The following is a 14370-nucleotide window of genomic DNA, read 5'->3' on the forward strand; positions in this document are numbered from 1 at the left end:
TTTATATAATGTAGTTATGATTGTGATCATTTGTTAATTTTAAATTGATATATAAATATAGAAGTTAATTTTAAAAACAAAATATTGTTTGCATAAAGCATATGTGAGCATGTTAATGTATAAAAACATATATAATATATTTTTATAATTTGGTAAAGTTAGACTGAAATACTTTTTATACGAAAATTATTCTGTAATTCATGAAACATGAAGGTATATAATATATATGTGTAATAAAATTATTTTTATAGTTTAAAAATAAGATAATATATGCATCGTGTTTGAATTATAATTAATAAACCACATCTTTCAAGTTGCAAATATAAGGTGAATGTCTAATACCGAAAGTATGAGCCGGAGGAACATCTAGAAGAACCTAAAATAATATTACTATTTTTAAATTACCCTTTTTAATATAGGTTTGCATAAATAATATTGTCATCTTTTATATAAAATATTTATTTACCTTTTCTGGGCAATGTGCGCCAGGACCGGGAATTTTGGAATGATCACTTGGTACCTCAAAACGTGCGCTTATACTATAAGCGGGACTTTTGACTCTAACTGCATCTGGCTTTATAGTTTCATATGTACCAGGACCGGGGACTAAAATTCTTTCATCGGCGAAAGTCTTTTGTCTACCAGAAATTGAATATGCAGGTGATGTCTTTTTATTCCCTTCTTTTGTTGCACCGAGGGCAGAAGGTATGTTATATACGTTAGGTGCTGTGAGTAAAAGAATACAAATGATGTGTAACATTAGTTAATAATAATAACAAATTAACGTACAAGAAATCCAAAAAAACTAAAGATGACTTGTATATCAGAATCGACTTATGCTGTGATCGTTATCGTATATTTATTACATTTCATTTATTTAATATATTTTATGCGAGATTAATATCATATCATTTTTATTACGGATCTTTACTATATATATATTCTCTATTATTTTTTTATAAGCATTGACTACCAAGTGCAAATACATAATGCATGCTATACCTAAATGTGATATACAACACTTACGCCTTTGTTAATCTAAACAAATTAGATAAGCAAGTATTTCTAATTACCTGGAGTATCATTTAATCTGCTCATTGGAGGTCTAAGACCAAAAGTGAATTGTAGAGCTTTTTCAAGCAAAAACATGGCTTTTTCTGGACTGTATTCACCAGGTCCTTCAAATAAATATATTAGACCACAAGTCTATATTTTTACTGACTACTTTTTAAATATATTTTTGCTTACCTGGAATTGTATATGTTTGACGTATATCAGGTTTTAATCCAAAACTATATTGTGGAGATTTATTTAAATGTACCTTTTCAGGATTATACGTGCCAGGTGCTAAGTACAAAGTGTGAACAATATAATAAATTTTTAGATAAATGAAATTCTAATTTTCGAATCCTTTAATGGAATTCATTATTAATTAGATTTTTAATAATATTGATTACATTGAAAATTATAAATTATTATTACTGAATAAATTTGTTCTCACCTGGTATATCATTGGGCTTTTCAAGAGATGGTCTTATACCAAAACTAAATTGAGGAGCTTTGTCTAATTGCGATTTTTCTGGGCAATAGGTTCCAGGTGCTGTAAAATATAAAAGAAACTAAATTATTTCGGCGTATTTTTAAAAAGTCATTTTAAAACACTTTACATAAAAACATAAAAATAAGACAGTACATTAGTAACGAATAAATACAATTAAATTCAATTAACAAATCTTAATTCTAGATACTCAACAAGTCAATATACAATAACACATTTTCTAAACATCACTTTATAGCAACATCTTTGAATAAAAATTGTATATCATTATTAGCAAAAAATATTTTCTTGTCAAACACTTACGTTTTAGTGTAAAATACAGTAAATGAAGCATTTTGCATTACACTTAAAATTATATATCACATATTATATACATATAGTGATTTGAAATGATATACCTATGACTGACAATAAAATGAAATGAAGTAATTTTTGAATGTGTGCCCCTGAAGATAGACTACATTTCTTACATCTCTGCATAAGACATAGCCTACGTACATATATGCGTAATGTGTGACTACACTTTTCATTTGAATTAATATCAAATCATATATATATAATTTCGTCTTATTTTCCATAAAATATTAAGAAAAAAAAGGATATGATATTTTTGTAAAATGAAGGTTGAAAAATTACGCCCATATTTAATTTAATAATTAGTAGATAATTATTTGTTACATAGTTAATGAATTATTTCATATAAATTTGGAATACAGAATCAGGGTGGTATTTTTTTTGTTTAAATAATATCAAAGCATTAAAGCAATTGGTTAATCCACACCGTTACCTGGTGTATCTTTAGGTTTATCCAAAGGTGTTCTACTACCAAAACAGAAATAAGGTTTATGTTGAAGGTTTACTTTCTCTGGACGGTAATCGGCAGGGCCTATTAAGTCAATGAAGATATTAAATATTTTCTTTTAATTAAGGTGTTAATTCCGTCGTAGTTAATCGAGAAAAAAGAAATAAAAGGATAAATATCAGTAAGAGATATAATTACCAGGATTGTCATTTAATTTTGGAGTCATTCCTTTTCCGGAGATACTAAATTGTGGTCCTTTGTCCAGATTTACTTTTTCCGGGCTATATGTTCCTGGTGCTATTGAGAAAACAAAAATTATTAATAGATAAAATACAGAGCCCGCTTTTTTGTATATAAAAATATAAAATATACTAACCAGGGAAATCATTTGGTTTTTCAGATAAGCCTTTTCCGCTCAAACTGTATTCAGGACCTTTATTCAAGTTCGTTTTCTCAGGAGCGTAAGTTCCAGGGGCTATAAATAACGTAAATAAAATATAACATTAATATAACATTCATTTATATAACTTTATATTATTTTTCTAACACATACCAGGTGTGTCATTCGGTTTTTCCAACGAAGTTCTTAGACCAAAACTATATTGTGGTGCTTTGTTTAATTTAACTTTTTCCGGAGAATAAGTACCGGGAGCTGCGTAACAATAAATATATGTCTCGTATAAAAAATTACTTATAATCAAATATGCATCTTTGATAGATAATAAACGATATGATTCTCAACATTCAATTTGAAAATATATTGTTCCAATTATAAAATTAATTTATAAAAATTACGTAAAATACCTGGAGTATCATCAATTTTGTCAGACGGACCTTTACCACTCAAACTATATTGTGGCCCTTTATCCAAGTTTACCTTTTCAGGACTATAAGTGCCAGGTGCTACAAGATTAAAGAAAAAACTTTTAAATTAAAACGAATCCAAAGAAAGATCACAGTATAGTTACCTGGTGTATCGCTAATTTTATCGAGAGATGTACGTATTCCGAAACTAAACTGAGGAGAATGATCTAATTTAGTTCTTTCAGGACAATATGTACCTGGTGCTATAAACAAATATTGTTCTCATTTTATTACAATGATTATAATCATCATGAATTATAACTTTTTCCCACAAAAATATTTGAATGTTAACATACCTGGAATATCATTAGGTTTATCACTAGGACCTTTGCCAGTTAAACTATACTGAGGACCTTTATCCAAATTAAATTTTTCTGGACTGTATGTACCTGGCGCTAAACAATGAAATAATATATATTATAAATTATAGTATATACATTATATAAATACGCGTATTATGCAATTTTATTATAGAATTCTACCTGGTGTGTCACTAATTTTATCTAATGGCGTTCTAATACCGAAACTAAATTGTGGAGTAGAATCCAGCTTAACATTTTCAGGGCGATAAGTACCAGGTGCTATAAATATTTATATTATATTAAAAAAAGTTAAAAAAAATTTGATCAGCATGATATAACAAATTATAATCTACCTGGAGTATCGACCGGTTTTTCTTCGTGACCCTTTCCAGTTAAACTGTATCGAGGACTTTTAGATAAATTAACTTTTTCTGGACTGTACGTTCCTGGAGCTATCAAAAACACAAAGATTAATATTATTAAGACATTATTTCATTAATTTAATAATTAACTGTATATATTTTACCTGGTGTATCGTTCAATTTATCGAGCGAAGTTCTCAATCCAAAACTGTATTGAGGTGCGTTGTTCAATTTTACTTTTTCGGGATAATAGGCACCAGGTGCTGGGGAGTATTCAAATTAAATTTTATTTTAATAGCAATATCTATTTCATTCGGAATTATTTCATTCGAGAAATAGTAATTTTTTTTATATTATTATAATTTTTTTTTTATTTTCATTAATCAAACGATACTTTTACATCGACTTTGTAAAACATATTATGAAAACTTTTCGAATAATTATGTCTTTTGACGAATACCTATATAGTTTTATTCATGCATTACTTCTTTCTAGTTTTAACATCTATAATTAATCAAAAGTTACAAATTATTCTAAATTATTTCAAGACAACAAAGTACGTATATAAACAGGGTGATTTTAGAAACTAGGATATGGGATAAAATAAAATGAAATTACTTTATTCCAACAATATATAAGATTAGAATCCCGTTTTTCAGTATTAAGAATTACCATACACATATATATGATTACTATGATCCCTTTGATATTTCAATATACATCTAAATAAAAAGCAATTTGTCTAATTTTACAGTCAATCGAATGCATCTACGTGACAAACGTGCACCAAGAATCAGTTAATTAGTATGTAAAAGCAAAGTGCGAAGCTACATTTTTACTATTAATGCGAAACAGTCATAATACACGTTAATTATCAGATCTTTTTATAAATAGATTAAAATCCAATACCTATCCATTAAATGCTTGCCCGTCTTTTCAAATTTTGATATCGATGATCATGGATGCTGTGTAACGTCGTAAAGATTTGTTATTTTTTTATTTTTATTTAAATGTAGAATCATCCTAAGTAAAAGCATAAATTAAACTTGTTAATTGTACCCTGAAATGTACTTATTCATATATTAAAGTTTATATAATGAGTAAGGAAATGATATAAAAGAAATTTTTGTACGCGTATGTATAAAATTTCAAATCGACCTAATCAAAGAAATTTATTCGATCGATATTAGCACGAATTTTTGTTGTTAAATTGATTGCAAGTCATTTTATCTAAGCAGATTTTTATAGAACTATTAGATGTGGTATCTTGCAATTGTAAATAATTATATTGTTAGTTGTTGATTAATTGTTCCTTGCAATTTGTTTCATGCGTAGATGTGTATAATTTACCAGGAACGTCACTCGGCTTATCCAGAACAGGTCTTATGCCGAAACTGTACTCTGGAGCTTTGTCGAGATTCACGTTTTCGGTACAATAATCACTTGGTGCTAAGATGACTCAGAGAGGTATACGTAATTACGATATGTACGTCGATGAAATGTTTGTATGTACATATATTACACACATATATAAAAATATATTATATATATTCTATTCGCATAAGTCGATTCTCGTTTTAATTAAAAATAATGGATGAATTTATTACAAAAAAAAAAAAAAAAGAAAAGAAATAACAAAAAATAATTCTTACAGTCGTCAATAATTTGTCGCTTCGAACGTAAAGAAAAAAAAAAATAAAAAAAATTACCTATGACGTTATTATTTAAAATTTTGTTTATATATATATTGCTTACCGGGCGTACAACTGATCTTCTCAGTTTGGGTTCTTATTCCAAAGGAATATTTCGGTGAATTATCCAAAATAACTTTTCCAGCTTTTTCCGGATTGTAATCACCCGGTGCTGGAGTTATTTCAAATTTCGATGATTTGGTACGACCATGCAACGACGAAGCAGGTGCACCATCCTTACCTACAAATCCGGATATGCATATATGTGTAATTGATAATCGACGAATTTTCGCGAAAGTTCGTTTCCCTAAGATAAAGGGAGTACCATTGTTACGGAATGTTACTACTCCGTAGTTTGATCGATAAACTAACCGAGACATTCCGTGTGTCTTTTTGCTCGTACAAAGCATTGATTTGGTGAACTACTTATTTGGATATATAATTCCTTTTCATTCTGCATATATCGAATTTGAAGTTATAATAATTTATTAACGATACATCATACCTTTTGCACTAAGACCGGATACGTTGTATTGGCCTGGTCCTGGACCGGGGCTATCATTTCTAGCTACGTGTCTGAATAATTTATATCAAATTCAAAATCAATTCGTTGTATTATTATATTTTTTCATAGAAAAAATTATAAATATAGAAACAAATTAATTACCTGCTTCCGAAAGAAAATGCCGGTGCTCTTCCTCGTTTCGAATCCGGTACGGTTTTTCCTAAATAACAAAACCAAAAAGAAAAAAAATAACTACCATTAATAATTAGTTCTAATTTCAAGAATAATCGGTCTATTATTATCGAGACGTGTGTGAAAATTTCCCATATCGAGTTATCAACAATACAATCGTTAATAAACCTTTCCTTCCGTTATACTAAAATACAACGTTCTACTTTCTATACCGTTATATAGAAGATCGGCATAGATTTTCTATGCCACACATAAGGAGAAACGAATAAGAACAAATGATTCATAATATGTTAACGAAGCTCTCGTTATTTATATATACTCGTTTTCTTTTTTCTTTTCTTTTTTAAATAAAAAACTAGAAGATCTTTTTTCTTTTAATCAAACATACCGATAAGTGGTGGTAAAGTAACGCAAGCGGGTCCAGGACTATTGTATTCAGCAGCAATGGGGCCTCTTCTTTTCGTAGGTGTCCATGGCCTTTGCGTTAATCCTCCCATATTGTCCAAAACTTCCTAAAAAAATTTATTTAAAAAAAATATATGTATCCACATATATATATACGTAAAATATTAAATTATGATCTTTCTCTTTCTCAATCAAATATAAAAATGTTAAAGTAATACCACTCTCTGTTATGTGTTTCTCTACGTTAATTATGGTGATGATAGTAAATCAATGATAAATCAATATAATTCAAGTGTATTTAAAATAAACGTTTCTCTCTCTCTCTCTCTCTTTTACAATTGTAATACTTATAGAACAAACAACGAGATGTTCATTAAATGTGATCGGGAATTGCGTAATGGTGACGACCTCGAAACTCTGGTCACAGAAACGACTCATGACAAACCATATAAGAACATGCCCATGGAGGGTATTCACAATCGCCCACCTCATATGTTCTTGCTAAAGACCCATATCACGAATTGCAAGGTATCAGAGATTGTCCAAATAAATGCAGGCCAACAACAATGACTCATACTGAACTTATAAGGATATATTGTCATCAATGAAAAGGATAACATCTTACAATTAGATGGGTAATGCGAATAGCGTTAACTATATCTATTTTACAATCAAATTGTTTTATTCATTATTTTAATTTCATTATTATTATTATTATTATTATTATTTATTCATTCACGGTAACTTTGTTTTATCCGGAATTACCGTAGTTGAACATATTCAAATACAAACACAATAATATCTATCTCTTTCCTTTGTATTTTTATGGTAATTTATTTGAAGGATACGGTACGATGGATCTTTACGTTGTTAGTAGTGCATGTTAATACGAATAATCAAAGTGACAAAGTGTTCGAATACATTATTGATATATCGTTTTAACGGATCTAACGTGTATGTTAATATTTCTTTAATTAGAAATTTATATATATAGTAAATACACGTAAGTAAATAGGCTTAGCACATTTACATATAAATAATGAATTTATTATATCAGAGTATTCTGTCGTTGTAATATTAAATCGGATTTGAGAAGAATGGTCAAGAAAGATTTTCATGGAATCTTCGATTAGTCATTAATCCTCGTATAGCCAAATGTCAAATATATAAAAATAAAAATATGCATGAGTATATATATACATATATATGTATAAATGTTGAATCTCATTATCCGAATATAGAAATGAAAGCACAGATGTAAAATATCGACGTTTTTACGGACCCAACATGACCAAAATGAGTATGAAATATTTAACAGGAAGTATTATAAATATTCTTTTATGAAGAAATCAATGACATCTATTTTACATACAATACATTTTCTCGTATTTTTATTTTAATATCGTCATACATTACATATTCCGTATGATCCGTAGATTTGTTTTTTTTTTAATATTCGTCGCGATTAGATTTTAAATGTAATCATTTAATTCGTTAAATATCAAAAACGAGACATCTCGATAAATTATCTTAATGACATAATCTTTAATCATGCTACACGTACGAGAATACATACACGCACACTGTTAAATGCGCATCGTTCTTTAACCACCGATGGCATAATGCTATATAAAGAGTCAGCGTTTCAAAATATCTCTGACGATAACAGAACACCTTTATGTTATATTATTTCAATATTTTTCAACGATTATAAAAATTATGTTAAAACAACGATCAAATAAATATTTCTTTAATTGATTTATTTCGCTATTAAAACAACGAAAAGATATTACAATTTGAATTGTAAATTTAATTCATGTAAAAGTATTATTATAAATCCTAATTATAATATTATATAGATCATTAAAAAGCAATGAAAATTCTTCTGATAATGATCCGTAACCCGGTAATAATAATAATAATAATAAAAAAAGAAAAACAAAAATGATATTTAAATCACGTATAAATTTTTCAATTCGAATATTAAGCAAGAATCTTTTCGATAAATATAATTAACTTTGATTTTCCTCAAAATTATCAAATCCATTAGGCGATATTTAATACGTTGTTAAACATACTTATATAGATATAGATATAAAAAAATAAATAAAAATATGAATAATATAATGAATATAATAAATAAAAATGCTTACCAAGGATTTAATTAAATGGCACGAAGAAAAGGAGGAAAACAAAATGATGTTAATTCGGATGTATACTTTGAAGGCCAATTATATATTTATTGACGAATTGGATCGTTTGTGTTGAACGAATAAAAAAAGAAATGATGAAAATGTGCACCGGTCTCTTAACGAGGATAATCACCACCACTCCTGAGATGCGTCAAGCTACGACTGAAGCGCAAAAGTCCTTCTTAACACGTGTAAACGTATCTCGCGACATTGCTTCTTTCGTTTCCCTGAATGTTTCCCCTACTCTAATGTAAGATGATTACAACTTCTTAACGCAGGCGCCCTTCCCGATCTTACATTCTCTTTCTATCTTTCTCTTTTTTAACCTTCTATTTCTTTATTTAATATTTCTAATCTTTTTATATCTTCTAATCTATATTGCTAAATAAATATAAATATTATCCGCGAAGAGAGTAATGTATCATGATTTCTTATTTATAACATATAACACAGTTATGATAAATGATTTAACATACACAATTGATTAATATAATTATTATTATTATTAATTAATAATTAATTAAAATTATTATTATTATTATCATGAAAAAGAATTTCTAACCCGTTCAAATTTCCTAAGATACCCATTTTAATAGTTTTATTTTCTGGACAAAATAAAAAATCAATTAAATTATTATTATTATCATTTATTTGTGTCTTAGATAATTTCAAATTACTCTTTAACGATTTTATAATTATTTATTCAGATACGATCTTCGTGTTATCGATTAAAATATGAACAAATTTTCAGTTATCAATTACGTTGTTGAGTAAGTACTTCGGAAATAATTATTATCGAAGATAATCAATTTCATTCATATTTTTTTGTATACGCGTCCTATCAAATGGAGAATTTTCTGTCTGATACTTCGTCATCGAATGGCGTGAGTCCCTAATTTTAGCTTTTTGTCCTTATCACAGGATAAAGCAAGGCCCAAAAATGTCGAGGATAAAAATCAGAAGTATTGGGGTGCGTAGGTTGCGAAACGAAGTAACATACATCCAATAAAGGAGCCAACGAGACATTTGAATATGTTTTACGGTATAGTAATCTGTTAAACATGACATATATAAAATACGATAAATGATTATTTATTTCTTTTTTTCTTTTTCCTTAATCAATACCATAAAAGATTTATTTATAATTACGACGATCTTCTCGTAGAAGAGAGAAACGTCCTTGTTGAAAGATCAAGTTTAAAAAATGCGATCAATATTTATATAACTTGATCGTGATTCATCGGCTTAAATGATTTTTAATTATAAAAATTGTAACCGTAGGTGTAGATTATTCATCACAATCGAATTTAAACGTCTGGAATATTATCTTTTTAATCTTTCAAGATTGACTTTTCTTATTCAGTGATTTTAATGCAAGGTAAATTACAAATGATCATTGAAATAATAATTCAACAATTATACTAATATCTGCTATACATGTACTGAATATGTATTGGAACAATAATTTCGTAAAAATCGAACGAATCATTAAACGTAAAGTTTAAATGTAAACATTTGAAAGTTAATCATTAATATCGTATTCAATTACTGTAATAAAATACCTGTTGCATACATGCGTTCATGGTAATGTTAAAAGAACTGCTGTTCGACCAATATGTGACACTTAAGTATGGTGTGTGTGTGTATTTCCCCTCTCTTTTTTCGCTGACATCACGATAGATGAGAACCGGTCAGTAATATTTGTATCGTGATGCCAGTCTACTCGAGGTAGTACTAACTACACGAAGAATTTATACATCTTCATTCACGGTATGAATTTTATACGCATATAGATACAATATTTACTGTAAATGGACGAATTTATTAACAATTTGCAGTTGTACGTAGATACACCAGTTCGTATTGTGTTATCATTACAAGATGTACATTCTTAATGTTACATAGAAATACAATTCTCAAAGTGTTTTCTTTTTTAAATATATTTATTTTTCTGCAAAATCAAAAATCAAATTCAAAAACGAATCGGAGTGTTGGTGCGAGCGGTAATTTAATTATTTTGCCGATAATTTTTTTGATATAAAAAGATTTGGTTTTATTGTAATATGAAATAATAAAACGATAATAATAATAATAATACAAAAGAATACTTTAGTTATAATTTATTGAAAATATATGTAATTGTTTAATTTTTCACTAATACATTGACGATTACGTTTGATATCTAAATTATCGCCAACGACAGGAAATGCTCATCCGGATAGTATGATCATCATTTTTTTAAATTCACGAGGAATTTTATTATTAGAAATTATATTTTTCAAGATAAATTTTTTGAAAAAAGTTTTTTTAAATGTCTACAAAACAGATATAAGAGTTTGTTATTGCGATGATAAACTTACTCTTTTATACATTAGTCTGAAAATAAATTTGCTCAATGCTTCAATTGTGTTGAGATGACATCATTGTCAGGGCCGTACTACGATATCACCCACGCTTAATGTAAACATTAAAATCTGTGGAAAAAATAATAATTATTTAAATAATTATTTTACATTTATATTTACAGAAAGTGTTTCCGAGTTTATTATCCTAAAGCTAAAATGGATCCGGAAGAAGAGGCATTACAGATGCATTTATTACGTGAACACGATCAACCTGTTGCTGGAATACAAATTTTGTACAAAGTTTTAATGGATAATTTACGAGCAAACGATTTAAGAGCGTTTAAAAATCTTCTTGGACAAAATTCAAAGGGACAACAATCAATCGTTAACGTTAATTATATTTATCCAAATCGTTCGGAAGAAACTTTATTAGACGTTGCATGTAAAAATGGGCGCACCGAGTTCGTTAAATTATTATTAGAAAATGGTGCAAATCCAAATAGAGTCAACGAGGCTCACAATCGTGCACCTATTCATTTTGCCGTTGAAGGCGGACACGTAACAACGTTAAAAGTATTATTGAACAACCGTATGATCAATCCAAACATAGAAGCTGCTCAACAAACGGCACTTCATATAGCTATTAAAAAAAATCATTTAGAATGCGTCGAATTACTTCTCGAGAATGGTGCTAGTCCAAACATACCTAACAATAAAGGTCTTACAGCACTTCACTTGGCTGCCATGAAAGGTCAAACAGATATAGTCAATGCGATACAACAAAAGAGCAAACAATCTCTTGATTTGGATACTTATAAGGATTACAATGGTCAAACGACTCGTCAGGTTTTGGAGAAAAAATTACCTGACATGATATTGCCGCCACCAAGAATTGGAGACCTTTCTGTTCACAATCTTCGATATTTTCTCAATGCAAACGACGAAATTAATTTCTTAAGATGTTTGGAAAAATTTGATTACAATGTTTTAATTAATGATATCGATGAGTTATTAGAAATGGCAACCGAACGCAATTTTTATAAAATTGTTAAAGAATTACTTGACAGAATGCAAGGACATACATGTGACCTATCGAAAACAGCTATTATAGCCATACAGCAAGCCAATTGCGATATTTTACGTGAATTATTAAAACACGATAGCGAACTTGCCAACGAACTTATCATCGATGCTTGCTTAGAACTTGGAATGCCTGAAAAACAACGATCGGTCGTAACTGATCGGCTGAAATGTTTGAAATTGATTCTTGATCAAGATAATGTTGATGTCCGTTGTACGGACAGTAAGTATATCATTGAAATAGCATAAATGTTTTTCAAAAGATGATGATAATGATATTGATATAATATAATAAATATTTTTATTATTTAGACAAAGGGAATACGCCGTTGCATTATGCAGCGAGAGCAGGTTCTCGCGAAGCAGTGAGTTTGTTATTAGAAAAGGGAAGTTACATAGGACATATGAATAAATTCAACGTACCACCGATTGCTGACATTCCGTTAAACACTTTGGCCGAATATTTCGACGACTGCCTTCAAACAAGAAAAGAACGTACGAACGAGTACACGATTGAGTTTAATTATCGATGTTTAATGCCACACGATACGCGATACTCTTATACGCGAGACTGCAATAAGAAACATTCTTATAATTCAACAAAATATTGTGAGATGGATACTCTTCGATATATGTCTGAAAATAGCGCGTTAAAACATCTTCTAAAACATCCACTTTTATCTTCATTTTTACATCTCAAATGGTATAGGATACGTCACCTTTTCTATCTTAATTTTGCTTTTTATGTAATATTTTACATATTACTCAATACATATATTTTAGGCATGACTTATGGTATAAAATTTAATGAGACGGATGCAATAGTAAACGAAACCAATGACAAAGAATTGAAATATGTTGTGCATACCGGATGGCAAAGAAATAATCTGCTATGGGTCATGACAGCCGTAGCATTATTTTTTCTTGCCATTCGAGAAATCATACAATTAGTTTCTTCACCTTGTCACTATATATCTAGTTTAGAAAATTGGTTAGAAATGACACTGATCATTTTAGGCTCGTGTTTATTAAACGGCGCTGGTCCGGAAGTCGGTGCAGTGGCTATATTAGTATCAGCGTGGGAAGTTGTTATTTTAATTGGACAATATCCAAGAATGTCCACAGGTATCGAGATGTTTAAGACAGTATCATGGAACTTTATGCGTTTCTTATTTCTATATGCTTTTCTTATCTTAGCCTTTGCACTTGCGTTCTTTACTCTCTTCAAGGACGGTGGCGATGAGAACTTTCCCGATCCAGGCCACTCCCTCTTCAAAACTATAATTATGCTTACCGGAGAGTTCGATGCCAACGATATACCGTTCATATCCCATCCAATACTTAGTCGTTTCGTTTTCGTATTATTTGTATTTTTAATCGCAATCGTATTGTTTAATCTGCTAAATGGTTTAGCTGTCAGCGATACCGCTGAAATTCTTGGAAAGGCTGAACTTATTGGTTTGATTTCCAGAATACGTCTCATATCTTACATTGAAAATGTTGCTACAGGCCCATCTTTTCTACATAAATTACGATGTTTATCTGGCATAAATTCGTATACGTGTAACCCGTTAAGTTTCCTAGTCAAAAGAATTCTTTTATTTCCTAATTATTTAAAGGATGGAAAACTAGTTGTTAAACCTCATGATAATTTTGACGTATGTTGTCCAACTAGTTGTTACGGAAAATGTTTATCGTCTAATATTTCTAATATGGATTCACCAACGTTAAGGATAGATTCGTACGTCGTTAAAAAAGCTAAAGAAATATTGTTGCGTAAAAGACAAACATCGGAAAATGAAAAAATATTTACTATGCTACAACAAATGGCAGAAAAATTGGCTACGATTAATACAACGTTAAATACGGTTAAACGTGCAATGGAAAATAATAATCTTAATATAGAGATAAAAGATCCAGTTCAAGAGTAAATATAACATGAAAACTTAAATATTGTTGAAACGAACGAAAATTGTTACAGAGTAAAATTCTAATTGTTTAAAGTATTCTTAGAAATGTGTCATTTAAATATTGATGACACCACCGTTGTATAATATATATATGTATTTCAC

The 14370-nt window shown here is 29.1% G+C and overlaps 2 protein-coding genes across 6 annotated transcripts; one reads left to right on the forward strand and one right to left on the reverse strand.

Annotated features, from left to right (window-relative positions):
* Window positions 1-25: 25 nt before the first annotated feature.
* On the reverse strand, window positions 26-11493 carry LOC122518276 (nucleoporin NSP1-like). 3 transcript variants are annotated; one of them, XM_043637125.1, is made up of 21 exons: window positions 11234-11493; window positions 6665-6788; window positions 6247-6304; window positions 6085-6155; window positions 5644-5820; window positions 5239-5337; window positions 4053-4151; window positions 3880-3978; window positions 3707-3805; window positions 3521-3619; window positions 3329-3427; window positions 3165-3263; window positions 2914-3012; window positions 2737-2835; window positions 2559-2657; window positions 2346-2444; window positions 1502-1600; window positions 1249-1347; window positions 1074-1178; window positions 467-726; window positions 26-376 (listed from the first exon to the last, which is right to left on the reverse strand). In XM_043637125.1, exons 1-21 carry the CDS (start codon window positions 11243-11245, stop codon window positions 293-295), a joined length of 2178 nt encoding a protein of 725 aa, XP_043493060.1. In that variant the 5' UTR covers window positions 11246-11493; the 3' UTR covers window positions 26-292. The 3 variants fall into 3 exon arrangements, with proteins under 3 accessions (XP_043493060.1, XP_043493069.1, XP_043493079.1); XM_043637134.1 differs by lacking the exon at window positions 5239-5337; XM_043637144.1 differs by lacking the exon at window positions 2346-2444.
* On the forward strand, window positions 10483-14286 carry LOC122518255 (transient receptor potential cation channel protein painless-like). 3 transcript variants are annotated; one of them, XM_043637068.1, is made up of 3 exons: window positions 10483-10643; window positions 11401-12521; window positions 12611-14286. In XM_043637068.1, exons 2-3 carry the CDS (start codon window positions 11435-11437, stop codon window positions 14227-14229), a joined length of 2706 nt encoding a protein of 901 aa, XP_043493003.1. In that variant the 5' UTR covers window positions 10483-10643; window positions 11401-11434; the 3' UTR covers window positions 14230-14286. The 3 variants fall into 3 exon arrangements, with proteins under 3 accessions (XP_043493003.1, XP_043492994.1, XP_043493014.1); XM_043637059.1 differs by lacking the exon at window positions 10483-10643 and adding an exon at window positions 10648-10713; XM_043637079.1 differs by lacking the exon at window positions 10483-10643 and adding an exon at window positions 10810-10876.
* Window positions 14287-14370: the final 84 nt, after the last annotated feature.

Source organism: Polistes fuscatus, unplaced genomic scaffold (genome assembly GCF_010416935.1).
Source record: "Polistes fuscatus isolate 324 unplaced genomic scaffold, CU_Pfus_HIC Scaffold1, whole genome shotgun sequence".
In the NCBI taxonomy this organism is placed as follows: Eukaryota; Metazoa; Arthropoda; class Insecta; order Hymenoptera; family Vespidae; genus Polistes; species Polistes fuscatus.

Excerpts from the sequence above, each read along its gene's own strand:
- LOC122518255 (XM_043637059.1), top strand. The coding sequence starts at position 10,685 with ATGGACGAATTTATTAACAATTTGCAGTT. Across the intron at positions 10,714-11,400 it reads TTTATTAACAATTTGCAGTT|AAAGTGTTTCCGAGTTTATT; the intron begins GTACGTAGATAC and ends TTATATTTACAG. Across the intron at positions 12,522-12,610 it reads TGATGTCCGTTGTACGGACA|ACAAAGGGAATACGCCGTTG; the intron begins GTAAGTATATCA and ends TTTATTATTTAG.
- LOC122518276 (XM_043637125.1), bottom strand. Across the intron at positions 6,156-6,246 it reads GCATTTTCTTTCGGAAGCAG|ACACGTAGCTAGAAATGATA; the intron begins GTAATTAATTTG and ends TAAATTATTCAG. Across the intron at positions 3,264-3,328 it reads TAAAATTAGCGATACACCAG|CACCTGGCACTTATAGTCCT; the intron begins GTAACTATACTG and ends TTAATCTTGTAG.